The following is a 17,439-nucleotide window of genomic DNA, read 5'->3' as shown; positions in this document are numbered from 1 at the left end:
TAAATGATATATAAAAACATTCACAGACAAGCACTCACACATTCTTATCTCTACAAGACTCTATCTGTTTTGAAAGCCAGAATATGAATTTAAAGAATCACTACTATTCTTCATCATTTTCTTAGAACCCGAATATTTTTCACTACTAAGCCTGAATACATAAAAAGACAATATTTGGTTCTGTCCATGGCTGGCATTAGAAAAATGGATAATACCAAAATCTAAAGGCAGTGACTGCAGGGGAAGGAGGCAATGCAAATAAATGGGCAGGAGGACTGTTTCCCCTGTTGACTGAAGTATCTTTGAAGCTTGCCAGCCCATGTAAAGGATTATGGGTCACTCACTAGTACATCCTTCAGCTGGGGTAGTGAGTCCAATTAAGGGGACAGGGAAGGGGGATGGGCTCCTAGGTCCTGTCTCAGGAGATTCACACACAATGGGGACCAAACGTCACTGGAAACAGAAGTTCAAGATCAGGAGCACCAAATCTTCATCCTGGTTCTGCTGCTTATCTGGCCATGGGACCATGAGCAAATAAGGTATTTGAAATTTTATTCTTCTATAACATGGAGATATTAACATTTATCTGTAAGAACCAAATGATTTCATGTGTGTACCTGGCACAGTCCCTGGCACATAGGAGGTCTTCAATAAATACTAGCTGAGTTCTACTCCAGAGGTTCCCAGGAAAGATGAGAGGGAGTTTGGAAGTCCCTCTGAGATCTAGATTTTAATCCAGTTTGGGTCTTAATCCAAAAGCATCTGGAATCAAATGGGATTGCCAGGGAAAGGCACAACTTGGCTGATGCTACTGTAATCTGGGGCTCCATGTGCCTTCAATTACTTTGGTCATGTCCCACCTCAAAGTAGCCTCAGATGTTAGACACTTACAGGGGAGCTAGCAGGCACCCTTCTTGGCTATGTAAGGTTGCACACCACCACCAAGAGAAACTGGCTATGAGTTCAGTTGTGATGCCTTGATACTTTGGTTCAGAATTCTTGGTTCATATTATCTATGTGTAACTGTTTCTTCTTTTGTAGTCATTTAGTTTCCATTTCAATCATGCATGTCCATTGGTTTACTGTTTTCCTGTGACAAGATCACCTGATTAAGATTACAAACTGCTAAAATCAGTGTCTAGTTATTTGAGTGATTTCTCATAGAATCCAGCAAAGCAGTGATCACACATATGATTTGAGGAAAGTAACTATGATGAAAGAGTTCATAAAATTTACAAGGTGGATGCTCAAGTAACAATCATATGAAAACAACATACATTTAACAAAACCAGCTTTCAAACTTGGCTATTCTGTGTTCTCCAAAGGAAAATGAGTCTTGCAAATAGTTTTTAGCTCTTCTTAGAAATGAGACACCAAAAACAGCTTAATGCATCCATTTATTTAGACTAGGTTCATTACTTCTCCCTCAGTGACATCTTAGAAAATTAACTATTATACCCCTTAGGCCCTAAAATAAATAAAAAGGTAAATCATGGTGATTGATGTTAACTAGACTTACTGTGGGGATCATTTTGCAATATATACAAATATCAAATTATTATGTTGTACACCTGAAACTAACATGTTATATGTCAATTCTATCTCAATAATAAAATACACACACACACAAAAGGCAAATCATTCTGTTCAAAGATGTCCAAATATGTTTGTGTGAGCATTCTTTTTAAAACTAGAATATCCTACCTCCTTAAAGTTGTCAAATGCCGATAAAATGATTTCATGCCCGCCTCTGACAAGACAAACGGCTGCCAACAGCTCTAAGACAAGAGCTTTTGTTCTGTCAAAACAAGGAAAAAAACCACACATCAGTGAAAGTGAATGAACGATGAGTCCGCTCTTCCTTCCGAGATGACTATGATTATATTTGTCCATGTATTTTTTTAAACTTTTACTAATTAAGGCATAGTTATATTAAAGCACATACATTTTAAAACCTTTACGAACTTCTAAACATGTGGCTTAACTAGGGTAGCAAGTTTGGAAGGCATGTTTCCTATTCCCAAGATTACAAATTACTCACAAATGAAAATTAATTATGGGAAGATTAAGTCTTTTAGTCCTATCATCAAGTGACTCAGTGTAATGTGGCTGAAAAAGTATTTTTAATGAGCTAAAGACAACAGGAAACATGAGAATATTCAGTAAAACCACCCATTGGTTAAACACTTTCTCTGGTTCTAGAGTCAAAGATAAAACATTTGCTGAAAAAGTTGAAAATCAACAGAAATCAACACCTTACATTGCAAATTTGCTAATCTGCAATGGCTCCATAAAAATCCCCACAATAATGCAAGCTTCCATCACTTCTTCTTCCCACACAGGAGATCTGAAAGGAGCTGGGCTTACAGCTGTGCTAATACAAGAATATTTTCTCTGACTCAAGAAAATAAAACTCCGTCTGAAATATTTTTAGAAGGAAAACCTTAGCGATACAATCTTAAGTTTTCAAATACAATGTCAAGGACAGCACTGTTACTTCAGAGTACGATAACTTCAGCATTTCATCTTTTTTCTGGAATAAAAGCTATTGCCAACCTCTAAACAAAGATCATTCTGATAATCCACAATATCAATTGTCTTAAGAAAAATGAATGACTTCCCTCAGTGGAAGACAGTGACAAAGAAGCATGACTACTTCGGATTCTAGTAAACTAACGAAGCAATCAGAAAGTTGCAAAAGCGTTAATCAGCAGAAGTATGAATAATAAAATCCAACATTTAAATAGGATTTAGGGTTTGCATTGCAAGGATCTAATTTATAATCATATTTTTCAGCTGAATTAACAGTTTTCACATATACAGTCTTATCAGAGAGGTCTGATAAAAGGCAGTAACAGTGTGAAATGCAGAAATGCACTAGAATGGAAAATGCATTACACTAACTAAAATAAATTGACGAAACAGGCTTCTAGAGGTAATCTGTGAAATGAATAATATATGGCACTTGCCTATATAGGAAAGTGAATATGAAAAGAAATCTGCGTGTAGTTATTTTTGTTTTGTTTGTGTTTCTTTTTTTGGTTTGGCAATAAAATCTACACATGTAAAGGCTGCAAATGAAGTGTAGCCAAGCGGTAGTAGTTTTAGTTAGCTTTCAGCAAAAAGTGGTGTGGCTAAGTCTGTATCAAGACTCTCCTGGCCCCAGTCCTGACAACATGGAAGCTTCATGCTCTGAATTTGCAAGGATGCTGAGAACCAGGCCTCAAGAGGAATGAAAGCTTGAAGGCAGGGCCAGAGTTGTCACCAGTTGTAAAACTGTAACATAGCTGAAAAGAAAATTCTACTTAGCCAGGGAGTCTATCGACAATCTTAATTTAAAAAGTCATGCCTGAAAGTTTCTAAACTCTAATTTGATTGTCGATGAGCTCTCTGGTGTCCCTAGTTCGATTCAGATTTGTACATTACAAAGCCAGCTTACCTTGGATTCTTGTTGTTCAAGCTTAGTGCAATCTCGTTGACAGCATGTGGATGAGACATGACCATGTTGAAACCATACTGACATGGATGTGGAAAAAACAAAGCATTAGGAGTTAATTGAGAGGACTGTCAATGTTGATTAAAAAACAAAAACCTGAAGTTTCTACCTAATGTGATTTTAGACCATCATAAATGCACTTATGTCTCTAGCACATCAGTGTCTGCACACATTTCTCTATGAAAAATTTCAGGAATGATGTTATTATCAAGGTACCATATTCCTATTCTCCATGAATAAACTATATGCGTCTCTTCACTAAAATGATGAAAACACTCCAGGCCAGTGATTCTCAATCCTGACCGCTTGGCAAAATCACCTGGAAAAGTCAACAAAACAAAACACCAATTCTCCAGGACCCACTTCAGGTCAATTTATTCTGAATCTCAAGGATGGAGCCCTGGCATCTGAATTTTTTAAGCAGCTTCACTGTGCAGCCGGACCTCTGGTCCCTTCTCTTGGCAATGGTTATCCAGACCAAAAGCCTAGGAAAACCTTCCTTGCTCTGAGGCATGGTACCTCATCCTTCTATAAAATGAAGCAAGTTCAATAACGGGATCAAGAATCATTCTTGATTCTGCCGAATTGAGAAATTATTCCTTCTCCTCCAAACTCACTCTCAGCTCATGACCTTATTTCCAATTACACCGAGAAAACATAAGCAATCAGAAAAAAATCTTCTAAAAGCTCCCACCACCAGATCAATCCACCCACACAGATCTGTGTCCTCCCTCCTCACTTCTTCCTAAAGATGAACTCTCCACGCTCCCATCTAAGGCCATTCCCCCAACTTGAGTTCTTGATCGCATTCCCTCCAACCTACTCAAGAATACGTTCCAGCATTCTCCCATTCCCCCATCATTATTTTTCCCTCTCTGATTCACTACCATTAGCATAAAAACATGATGCAAATTCTCCTTTCTTAGACAACAAAAACAAAATCTCTCTTGACCCAACGAGTGTCCAGCCACTCTCTCATTTTTCTGCTATTCTTTCACAGCAAAACTCCAACCACTCATGGTCTCCAATTCATCTCCTCCCGTTCCCTCTTGGCACCACTTCCGTCAGCGATTTCATCCCCGACACTACAATGAAACTGTACCAGCAATGACGGGCACTTTGCTGGAGCCCACGGCCAACTCTCTTCATCACGCCTGACTTGGCAGCAGCACCGGACACAGCTGACCACTCTCTGCTCCATGAAATACTTCTTGTGCTTGGCTCCTACTTCCCTGGCTGCTTCTCAGTCTCTCTAGCTAGTTTTTCCTCATCTCTCTGACATTAAACAGAGTGCCCCAGGGTTATTTGGGACCTCTCTGCTTCTCTGTCTATCCCCGCTGATCTCCTTCACTCCCCTGGGTTTATATACCATCTACTGACTCTCAAACTTTTATCTCCAGCCCAGACCTCCACACCCTGAACTCCTGACTGGCATATCCAACCACCTATTTGAGATCTCTATTTGGATTATCTATGGACACCTCAAAGTTAACATCCCCCAAACTGAACTCCCTATCAGGTCTCCCAAATCTGCTCACCCTGCAGCCTTCCCCATCTTAGTAGACGGCAACTCCATCTTAGAGGCGCCCAGGACAAACACTTTGGAGCTGTCCTCCACTCCTCACCACACATACACTGCTACTGTCCTTACCACCAAAACGAAACCAGAATCTGGCCACCTCTCATCACCTCTACTTCTATTCTCCTGGTCCCTAGCACCAGCAACACTCACCTAAATTAATGCAACAGCCTCCTACAAGGTCTACTTCCTTTTGTCTTTGCCCCCCAGGGTGATTCCTAACACAGAAGTCAGAGGGATCATGTTAAATTCAAGTGTCAGATTAAGTCACACTTTTCCTCAGAACCTTCAATAGCTTTCTAATCACAGCAAAGCCAATGTCCCTTCATTGGCTTATAAAGCCCTGCATAATCAGGACCCCCTTGTAACTTCAGATTTCATCTTCTACTTCTCTCCCTCTTATTCATTCTGATCCAGCCAACCTGACCTCCTTTCTGTGCCTTCAGTACATCAAACCTATTCCTGCCTCAGGGACTTTGCACTTGCCCTTCTCTCTGCCTATAATTTTCTTTCCTAAATATTCCTTACCTTGTTCCCTCATTCTAGTTTTACATAAATGTTACCTTCTCCATGACACTTTTCTTGCTAGCCTATTTAAAACTGAACTCACATTTCCCAAACTTATTCTTATTTCTTGATTATTTTTTCTATATTTTTTCTACTACTACTAAGCAGTAGTTCTCTGGAGGCAGTCTTCCTGGGTTCAAATCTGAGTCCACCATTTATTAGCTATATGATCCTGGGAAAATTACTTAACTTCTCTGTATTTCAGTTTCCTCGTCAGTAAAATGGCGAGGGTAATATTACCAATCTCACAGGACTGTTATGAGGCTCAAATTAAGTAATAGGTTTAAAAGTACTAGACTGTAGGAAGCACTATTTAAGTGTCAGCTTTTATTTCATTTCATCACTATTATTATCTGGAATGCTATATAGTTTACCAATTTAATTGTTTACCATCTGTCTCCCCTCAATAGAGAGTAAGTTCCCTTGGACACTTATTTATTTGATGCTGTATTCCCTGTGCCTAGAACAGGGTCTGTCTGGCAATGTTCAAAAAATATTGATTGATTGAAAGAATAAATGAATGTTTCCCTTCTTAAATTCAGTTTGGCATGCTTATATTGGGTTTGAACTCTAATACTGACCTATGCATTTACCACCCACTTCTACTTGGACCCATTTATAGGATCCGTTTCAATGGAAATCAAACCCTGTTTTCTGATGTGAACAATGTTTGTCTAATTCTCAGCCCTGGTTTGCTTTTACGACTATACTTTTGACCCTGTCAGCTCACCCTAGATACTCCAGGCTCTAACTCCCACTTTGTGGTTAGGATTAATCCCACACACTGTAGTTAGTCGCTCCTGGTGTTTTTCAGAGTGGGGATAACCTCTAAGGAGGACTCTGCACTTCTACCAAGAATCCTCCAAGTGTTTCTTTTTTTTTTTTTTGGTGGTACGTGGGCCTCTCACTGTTGTGGCCTCTCCCATCGCGGAGCACAGGCTCCAGACGCGCAGGTCCAGCGGCCATGGCTCACGGGCCCAGCCGCTCCGCGGCATGTGGGATCCTCCCAGACCGGGGCGCGAACCCGGTTCCCCTGCATTGGCAGGCGGACGCGCAACCACTGCGCCACCAGGGAAGCCCTCCAAGTGTTTCTTATGAAGATCAGGAACCACAGGGTCCAACACACAGTAATTATAACTCCTTGTCTGTTCATCATATAACCCTTTGAGAAGCAATGACCCGTCCACTGTGAAAGTCTATCATTCCTAGGGTCCGAAAGCTGTTCCATTATTGCCCACAACCAGTGGCTTACGCTGTCTTTAATAGGCACAAACATTTACCAAGTAATCTAGACAAGCTTGCCATTATAAGAGGAAAATGTCTTCCCTTAAATACACTGTAAATTATAAATGCTAATTAAAATATAAGGGCGATGAATTATGAGCACTAGAATGAACTAGACCTTTCTTTTTTAATAGAATTTCATTAAATCCCGCTATTTACTTCAAATAGAAATAACACAAAGTCACCAAAGAGAACAAGATCTGAGCCTGATGAATTCGGATTTTTTTAAAGGATTATAAACAGAAACATACCTGATAATTCATGATGGCACGTAAACACATGATACAGACATGCACGTCATCTTTCTTACTCACTAGTCTTGAATTTTTCAGGGTTCTTCTGCTTGGCAAAGTATTATATCTACAAATAAAAACGGAAACTTCTATAAAGCTATAGATTACTTTCTTAGCATAGGCAGATGCACTTTAAAAATGGACACTGTTCTCTACTTGTACCTACAGCTAAATGAGGATTGCAGGTCAAACTACCACTAACTAACCCATCACCACCAACCACCCCATCACCACAAAGCTGTTTCTGTAGACTATGAGGCCTACACATTTCTGTGTAATGGCTATCATCTTATCAGGCAATATACCCACGGACAGTGAAACAACTCCACTCACTGCATATAATGAATCAGACTATATATACATGAGACTAACCAACAGTCCAGGCTCTAATCAGCAGACCAAGCCAGATTTGCAGAGGTAATTTGAGACAACAGGCATACAGAGTGCATTTTTAAACAAGTGAAGGGGTAGAGCTCAGCTAATAGGTAGATCTCCTATCATGTGACCCAATTTTAACAGCACCTTCCTATCACTGTTAACAGGAGTCCCTGCTTCAGAGTTTAAGCCTAGGCAAGGTCATACATTAGCAACTGTGATAGCAGCCTGTGATACTGAACCTTAATAGTACGCAAAACCTAAATAGTATACAAATGCCTCCACAGCCTGATCCCTCACCCAAAGCCTGGTACGGCAGCTGAAACTGAGATGGAAATATGCTGACATTTCAAAGGGTTAGGATGTTTCAACATTAGGGTTCATTCTGGAGACCCTGCATTGTTAGTTCTCCTTTCTGCAGATTTGAGAACCTGCAAGTCATAAAGCAGTGATAGTGTAAGATGGGGCAAGTAGAAAGATGACAATACTGAGGGCTTCGTTATGAGCTCTAAATGACTGCTTCAGAGAGGAAACAGATAAGTTTTCTCTGCAACTCCAAGGCTAAAATGAAAGCAAATTTCAAAAGCTGTCAACTACTTTCCCACGGAGTCAATGACAGAAATGTTCCACAAAAGAAGCTTATAGTCCTTCCTTCTCCTTGAATTAAGCTAATTAAACATTTTTAAAGAAGGCATAATTAATATTAACTGCTTTCAAAAGTCTCACAGGTGCAGGCTTAGATTTGAAAACTGAATTGACAGGTCTCCAACTGTTCAGCTGAGCAGCTCTTTTATATTTTCTATTCAAAAACCATCAAACAGAAGAAAGATGATTCTTTCACACAAGCCTACTAATACTCCAAATACATTTTTGAAAAGCACCTTGGTAAGTCACCGGCCTCAATATACCTGACTGTGCAAAACCTGGTCTGCTCACATTACTTTTAAAGAGGAATGCTTTGCTTGAGGACTCCTGCTTTACTCACACTGGAAAATAACAATTCAGCAATGGAAGGAGGCCTAATCCAGTTTTGCGTGCAAAACAAAGTTAAGGAAACACATGGAGATTTGAGTGTTATAAGCCCAATTTCAACAACTAAAATACAACTTTAAAAGGTGTCACTCTGCTATAACCCTAGCCCGAGCATGATGGCTAACACACTGGACAGAAGTCTCACAGGGACCAGTGCCCCTTCAAACAACTACATGACCTGTCTGACCCAAGAATCCCTGGTCTGCTTAATCTACACCCAAAGGTCTCTCCCTTCCTCCACCCTTCTTAATTTATTTTAACCTCAGGTTTGTAGTTCTTTAGTGGAATCACGTGTTGGCTATATAACAACTGATTAGATAGTTCTCATTTCTAACAAAGCAATGGCTGCTAGCATAAAACAAAGTCATCTAAGATTAAGCTTGAAAAAAAAAAAAGGTATTATCAAGGGAACCAATCATCCTTTGCTAAATTATATTTATGTGCAGCAGTGACTGCAGAAGATGGACAGGCCAAAGCAAACTATTCTTTAAAGAAGATGGGACAGGTCATCACACAGGCACATACTTCTGCATCACTTCCAAATAAAGTTTAACGATTCCAGCAAGTAGACCAAACGTACACATTTAATGATGCTTCCTAAGAGGTGTAAAGTAACATAGCAGTTCCTTCCTTTTACTTATTAACCCACAACTTCAGCTATATTGAAATAAGACTCTTCCTAAGAAGACAAAATTTCTTTGTCATTACTAACATTATTTGCAGAAACCACTAAAAATTGATTCTAATATCTTACTTACTAAACAGTAACACAAAAGGCTTGTATTTGTTTTAAGAGGTGGTTAATCTCAAATCGATTTTCTGGATCAATATTTGAAATGCATTTAATATGAAAAAGCACAAGCATACTTATCAATATTAAAGGAGTTTAGAAAGTACACAATACATAAGATATCAATAAATAAAAATGTGTATTTTATTTATTAATGATACTCTATACTTAAAAGCAACAGAGCTAAGCTTTTTTCTAAAGTGAACAATATTTAATAGATTAATTTTCCTCTAATTTTTGGAGAATACAATATACAAAATACAAAATACAATATTTTTTATACAAAAATACAGTGAGCATTAAAGGCAACATTTGAACTTGTATTTAAAATCATAGCATTACAGTAAATTTTAAAACACCACCATAACCAGTAACAACAACCAACCATAGCATTGACAGCTGAAGGAGATCTGTGATATCATTTACCTCAACCTTTCCTGATACAGATGAGAAAACTGATGCCCAAAGATGTTACATCTGCAGAGCAAGTATTGAATAGAAGTAAGAAATGAGACCAGACCCCCAAGTCTCCTCACTGGGATTCAGGGCAGTCACTTTCTACAAGTTGCTTCACAACTTGACTCATCAGCAATCTATCAGGTGATCATGTGAAAAAGTTACCACCTACAGCCGTATGTGCTGATGAGTTCGTTGTCAAATGTTTGTATCATATTATCCCAACAGCGTTTTCTGCCTCGGTCCTACATAGGTGTCTTTCCCCCACCCCTCCAATAATTATTTCACCATACAGGATTAAGGCTTAGTTGGTTAAGAACAGCAGCATTTGAGCAACTTCTTCAGAACACAGTGGCTGATCCACTTGCTGAGCAAAATTTTCTTTTTAAACCTTTATCCTAAATCACTACTGGGCAAGTGAAGATGTTTTTTAACTTAATAGGAAATTTTGCTCTATATTTTGGAATTCTCATCTAAAAAAATTTCCCCAATTAAGAAAATGCACTCCTAATTAATTCACAACTCTTTGGCAAACACAAAGTATTTGCAAACAACTTAACTGAGGATCACCTTAAATCTCTAAGGCTGGGCTTCCCTGGTGGCGCAGTGGTTGAGAGTCCACCTGCCGATGCAGGGGACACGGGGTCATGCCTTTGTTTTAAGAGGTGGTTAATCTCAAATCGATTTTCTGGATCAATATTTGAAATGCATTTAATATGAAAAAGCACAAGCATACTTATCAATATTAAAGGAGTTTAGAAAGTACACAATACATAAGATATCAATAAATAAAAATGTGTATTTTATTTATTAATGATACTCTATACTTAAAAGCAACAGAGCTAAGCTTTTTTCTAAAGTGAACAATATTTAATAGATTAATTTTCCTCTAATTTTTGGAGAATACAATATACAAAATACAAAATACAATATTTTTTATACAAAAATACAGTGAGCATTAAAGGCAACATTTGAACTTGTATTTAAAATCATAGCATTACAGTAAATTTTAAAACACCACCATAACCAGTAACAACAACCAACCATAGCATTGACAGCTGAAGGAGATCTGTGATATCATTTACCTCAACCTTTCCTGATACAGATGAGAAAACTGATGCCCAAAGATGTTACATCTGCAGAGCAAGTATTGAATAGAAGTAAGAAATGAGACCAGACCCCCAAGTCTCCTCACTGGGATTCAGGGCAGTCACTTTCTACAAGTTGCTTCACAACTTGACTCATCAGCAATCTATCAGGTGATCATGTGAAAAAGTTACCACCTACAGCCGTATGTGCTGATGAGTTCGTTGTCAAATGTTTGTATCATATTATCCCAACAGCGTTTTCTGCCTCGGTCCTACATAGGTGTCTTTCCCCCACCCCTCCAATAATTATTTCACCATACAGGATTAAGGCTTAGTTGGTTAAGAACAGCAGCATTTGAGCAACTTCTTCAGAACACAGTGGCTGATCCACTTGCTGAGCAAAATTTTCTTTTTAAACCTTTATCCTAAATCACTACTGGGCAAGTGAAGATGTTTTTTAACTTAATAGGAAATTTTGCTCTATATTTTGGAATTCTCATCTAAAAAAATTTCCCCAATTAAGAAAATGCACTCCTAATTAATTCACAACTCTTTGGCAAACACAAAGTATTTGCAAACAACTTAACTGAGGATCACCTTAAATCTCTAAGGCTGGGCTTCCCTGGTGGCGCAGTGGTTGAGAGTCCACCTGCCGATGCAGGGGACACGGGGTCATGCCCCGGTCCGGGAAGATCCCACATGCCGCGGAGCGGCTGGGCCCGTGAGCCATGGCCACTGAGCCTGCGCGTCCGGAGGCTGTGCAGCGCAACGGGAGAGGCCACAACAGTGAGAGGCCCGCGTACCGCAAAAAAAAAAAAAAAAAAAAAAAAATCTCTAAGGCTAAATTTTAGGGACTGTGTCATGGGTTGGCATGTACATTAATCTACTCTTCAGCATTAACATTTTGTGGAATTTGACAATTTATGTAATTAAATATTTGGTTTATTTGCTTTAGTTGTCATCTGAGTAATTTATTACCTTTTTTCTTTTTGGACATGTTTTAAAATCAGCTCCAATGCACAACGTTGATACTATCCAAAGAACACATACCCATGGCGCTGGTTTTACTAGATCCCCCAACTTGACTAACAGAATTTGGACTAACAATTTACTATATATCCACTTTCCACAAGGCCACCTGGACGAGGTAAGCAATCTATAAGAACTGGCCTCTGGTACTCTCTACCAACCACAGGAAATCAAACCAAACCTAGTGTTTAAGTTCCAAAGTTGGTTTTACCAAGCATCTACTGTTCATGCTAAACTCTATTAAGTGCTAAGGGAAAATGAAAGATGAAGATGTTGCTTCTGCCACCATCTAGTTTAGGAAGCAAGAGGTTATATCGACAGCCCCTGGATTAAGATGTTCTCTGTCCACACCCAGTCCACCCCTTCTGCTGCATGCACATTCTAAAGTGTAAAATGAATTCAGTAATAGTACACATACCTGCACAGCACAATATGGTGGAGTGATAACAGTCACACCTCAAACGGGAACACTTTTTTGCAAAGCAAGATACTTAAAATCCTCACATAACCTTTTCTCAATCAAGCCATATTTGACTGAGTTAATAAGACAGACCTACTCTTAGTAACTGTCTTTAGGCATATGAAAGTTGTTTTTAAATGAGGCTCTAATTCAAGAAGTAAGCATAAAAGGAATGGACTAAGTTGTGGGATTAGTATCAGAAAGGTGACATATAATGAACATAATTGAACGTGAAATATTACTAACGCAGATTTAAAACACACATCTCATGAGTCTTTGAACAGTGGAATTACAAGACACTTCCATTCATTATTCTTATCTATATTTAAAATTTTCTACAATGAATGTATATTACTTTCCAAATAAAGAAAAAAAAAAGTTGCACAAAAAACAAACCCTTACAGATGGTCTAGGTTTACATTCATCTAAAGACAGAAAGCTAACTAGATCGTATGATGATTATGCTTTTCCCACTTTAGTTACCCCACAGAAGAATGTTTCCTAAAGGAATCTTAAGTAGAGAACTGGTCCTTAAGTGGAAAGCCAAGCTGAGGGTTTCTCTGAAGAGCCCAAATTCCACCACAACACAGGCAGCAAAAGAACCGGAGGGTGACACAAGAGGGAAGAGATATGGGAACATATGTATATGTATGACTGATTCACTTTGTTGTAAAGGAGAAACTAACACACTATTGTAAAACAGTTATACTCCAATAAAGATGTTAAAAAATAAAAAAATAAAATAAAATAAAATAAAATAAAATCCTATTCCCTGGTGCTGCACACATCCACCTGGATGCCAATTGACCTGAACACAATGATTAACAGTTTCTAGAGAAAACGGATGAGGTTAACTGATTAGTGCCACAAATCTCTACCAAATGTATGAGTCACACTGACTCACTTAGGCAGGGCTGGAATTTCACAGCAATGATCCATCACCAATTAAAAATGCAAACAGCTCAGATGAGATGAGTCATCACAGCCAAACACTGTATGTACAAGGTGCTGCTGCACGGTCATGTTAACACAAGTACGTATGATGCAGTGCATTATCTTTAAAAGGGTAGATAAGGCCGCATCCGGTTCTATGACCTACAGCCCTGTAGGCTAAGCTACCTTCACCTTTCACAAGCACTGATCATCCCGCTTTGGCTATTTGAATCAACATTCCACAAAGACCTGAGCTTTACAGGGATTACATCAGTCACTCAGTAGAAGACATGGGCGCTTCTGTGGAAAACGAGTACCGTCGGCGTGTGTCCCATTACAGAATTACATACAGTGAAACCAAGTACTATGATGGTTTCTTCCTGAGGTTATTTGGAAACAACTAAAACAGAGCCAACAGGACGGGTGGAGACTGCCCCCAGTTCACTGTGATATATTCAAAAGGCCCCAGTGGGAGGCAGCACTAGTTGCCCTGTGGTCTCCTACGGATGACTGAGGCAGATAAGCTCTAGTCCTGCCCTATCTAATATGTCTTAAGTGATCCTAGATGTTGTCAGCAGTTACGACTTGAAACTGGCTTCTTCACTAGCAGTTCTCAAATCTCAGGGTACATCACAGCTTAATGCAGAAGGAGAAAGAAGAGGGGCTTAGAAAGACCTTCAAGTCCATTCTGCCCCCCCCTCCACTGCCTACCACACTGACGGTTTGCACTGTGATTACGGAACTATTGGTTTTTGAGGCTACTGTGGATCTGGAGAGGAAAAACAGCACAAGTTAAAATCTCACAAAGCTAGCTGTTCTGAGATTCAGTGGTTTTTTCCTAAATAGATGCTCCCCAGATTGTTACAAGACTTTAATCTCTAGAGTTCTGAAAAAGTTGATTCTGGCATGTTTTGCCAGTTTTCTCACTGCTTTTATGGATCCTGTACTCCACCATTTTCACTGACATCCCATAACAGACACTTACAGATCCTGAGTAATGTATTCATTCTGAATACACATAACAATTCCTTCAAGTTAAAGGGAACAGTCAAACAAGGTGCTGCAACAGTTATGTTTCTCTGGTGATGGGGGGGCGGTTCCCCAAGACGTCAGGATCAGAGAACTACCTAAGATTCCAAATGGAAAAACAAGGGAATGACATATTATTCACAGAGAGGTTGTGGCCCAACGCCTGGACCACGGGATGGGGGCACTAAATTCTGTCTGAGAACCTTTCCTCCACCAGACGGGCAAGCAGAGTTTTGGGGCTCTGGATCCATGGACACAAAAGAGGGGTTTCCCAGAGGCAGAAAACAGCCCTGAGTCTAACTTCTGGCACTCCTGCCATTTGTAGGAAAGGTAATGGGGAAGGGATATTTAGGGCTGTCTTTCTGAGGTCTCGAGGGTTTTAAGGAAATCCTGTTTTTTGAGAGGTCATTTTGACAGAAACACCACCAAATTTCTCAGGCCCTCTTCTCCATCGACTGTGAGAACTGCCTGCTATCTTGTTACTGAGTGAAAACTAAACGTTGCCCTCATAATTCAAAGATAAGACACTATCTTGGAAGACATGGCAGGTAGAATTCACCAAGTTCTATGAATGTGGAAACAAACAGATGGCAACATTGACTTCAGATCAAAACCAGAGAGAAATGACTCAAACCACTTGTATTAATTTTATGCACCAGTGGTTATAAGTTACGTGAAATAATAATAAATGAAGTTATAGTCAATGCTAGTAGGAGTAAGAGGCACAGAAAACTAAGCAATTGTTGCAAGTATCTTTTAAGAAAACTATACAATGTGTCCTGTTTAGTACTATAGTGACAACTGCGCTATCTGCCCAGGAGCCTGTAGTGAGCACCTCGACCTGCACAGCACTGGCAGCAGGTGCTATGCAGAAAAAAAAAAATTATCTCTGTTTTGAAAACCTGTCAGAATGACTGTTTAGTGAGATCCAACCAGTTGACTTCTTCTAAGAAATGTCAAGGCAAGTAAAACCTGAATTTTGGACTCCAGAAGGCAAAAAGAATAGCGAGGTCTGCAAAGGAAACCTGGGGAAGTAGCTCTCTTGGATCTGCTTGACCACAGATTAAATACACAGGAATTTCTCTTGCCAGGTACATATTCATAGCCTGAATTACATACAATGTTCATTGGAGTTCTGGTTAGAGCCATGTTTTGCTATGCTCAAACCACCATTCATTGTAAGAGAATCTAAAAGAAAGCTATAGTAATTCTGAACTAGTTCCTTAGGTTTAGGAATGTAACAGGCAAGTGAGACTACACAGAATGAAAAAGCTTCTGTACAGTCAAGGAGACAGAATGAAAAGGTAACCTATGGAATGGGAGAAAATATTTGCAAACCAAATACCTGATAAGGGCTTAATATCCAGAATATACAAGAAACTCTCACAAATCAATAGCAAAAACAAACAAAAATTATCTAATTAAAGAATGGCAAAGGCCTTGAACAGACATTTCTCCAGAGAATACATACAAATGGCCAACAGGTATATTAAAAATGCACACTAATCATCAGGGAAATGCAAATCAAAACCACAATGAGACAGCACCTCACACCTGTCAGATGGTCATTATCAAAAAAGACAAGAAAAACAAGTGTCGACAAGAATGTGTATAAATTAGAACTCACGTACACTGTTGGTGGGAATGCAAGTTGTACAACCACTATGGAAAACAGTATGGAGTTTCCTCAAACAAAAGTAGAACTTCTATATGTAATGATCCAGCAATCCCACTTCTGGGTATTTATCTAAAAGAACTGAGACCAGAATCTTGAAGAGGTATCTGCACTCACCTATTCCTTGTAGCATTATTCACAAAAGTCAAGATGTAGAAACAACCTAAATGTCCATCAACAGATGAATGGATAAATATGGATAAAATATGGTTTAAAAAAATAGCAATGATGTGGTGTGATAGGAGTTTTAGCTGATGCTATGGTAGTAATCATTGCAATGTACAAATATATCAAATCAACACACTGTACAACTTAAACTTACACGATGTTATACAATTATATCTCAATAAAAAATTAAACTAACTTACATATTCACATACACACACAATATTAAAGTCATGAAAAAGAAAGGGTTGCAAATTCCCTGGTGGTCCAGTGGTTAGGACTCAGCGCTTTCACTGCCGTGGCCCGGGTTCAGTCCCTGGTTGGGGAACTAAGAAAGGGTAAGGAACTGTTCCAAGTTAAAGGATGCTACACAGACACAACTAAGCACAATAAATGATCCTTGTGTTAGATTCTGGACAGAATTTGAAAAAAATGTTATGAAATAAACTGGGATAATTGATGAAACTAAACAAACTGAACTAAAAATTGTGTCAATATGTAAAATTTCTGATTTTAATAATTATACCATGGTTATTTAAGAGCATGTTATAACTAAAATTGTAACTAAAATAATAATTTTCGTGTAGGTATATTTGTTCTTACGGTACCTACACTAAAATACTTAGGTATAAAAGGGCATGATTCTGTAACTTATTCTCAAATGGTTAAAAGGTATGTTTACAAAGCAAATGTGCAAATGGTAGAGTAAATTTAGGTACAATATGTTAAAAGAATTGTTGAATCTGTGTAAAGAGCGTAAGGGGGATCATTGTACTATTGTTGCTTTTTTTTTTTTTTAAGTTTTCAATGATATCAAAATTTACAGTTACAAAAAGAAAAGGAAGAAACTGGTAAATACATACACTGGAATACTATTCAGCCTTCAATTAAAGGAAATCCTGCAATATGTAATAACACAGCTGAACCTTGAGGACATTACTCTATGTGAAATAAGCCAATCACAGAAGGACAAATGCTGCATGACTCTATTTATATGAGATATCTGAAATAGTCAAACTCACTGAAGCAGAGAGTAGCATGGTGGTTGCCAGGGGCTTAAGAGAGGGCAAAGTGGGGAGTTAAAGGTATAAAATTTCGGGGCTTCCCTGGTGGCGCAGCGGTTGCGCGTCCGCCTGCCGATGCAGGGGAACCGGGTTCGCGCCCCGGTATGGGAGGATCCCACATGCC

General features: G+C 39.0%; 1 protein-coding gene across 3 annotated transcripts in view; it reads right to left on the bottom strand.

Moving 5' to 3' along the window:
- FMNL2 (formin like 2) overlaps positions 1 to 17,439 on the bottom strand; it is a 316,947-nt gene that overhangs the window by 61,343 nt on the left and 238,165 nt on the right. For all 3 annotated transcript variants that reach the window (XM_024122302.3, XM_024122303.3, XM_028478061.2), the window contains exons 7-9: positions 7,178 to 7,286; positions 3,440 to 3,516; positions 1,705 to 1,798 (exon numbers count right to left, since the gene is read on the bottom strand). In XM_024122302.3, coding sequence (XP_023978070.1) covers positions 1,705 to 1,798; positions 3,440 to 3,516; positions 7,178 to 7,286 — 280 coding nt within the window. The remainder of the gene's footprint in view (positions 1 to 1,704; positions 1,799 to 3,439; positions 3,517 to 7,177; positions 7,287 to 17,439) is intronic.

This window comes from Physeter macrocephalus, chromosome 2 (assembly GCF_002837175.3).
Source record: "Physeter macrocephalus isolate SW-GA chromosome 2, ASM283717v5, whole genome shotgun sequence".
NCBI classification, from domain to species: Eukaryota; Metazoa; Chordata; class Mammalia; order Artiodactyla; family Physeteridae; genus Physeter; species Physeter macrocephalus.
Note: the sequence above shows the minus strand (reverse complement) of the source record. Positions and strands in the feature narration are given on the sequence as shown.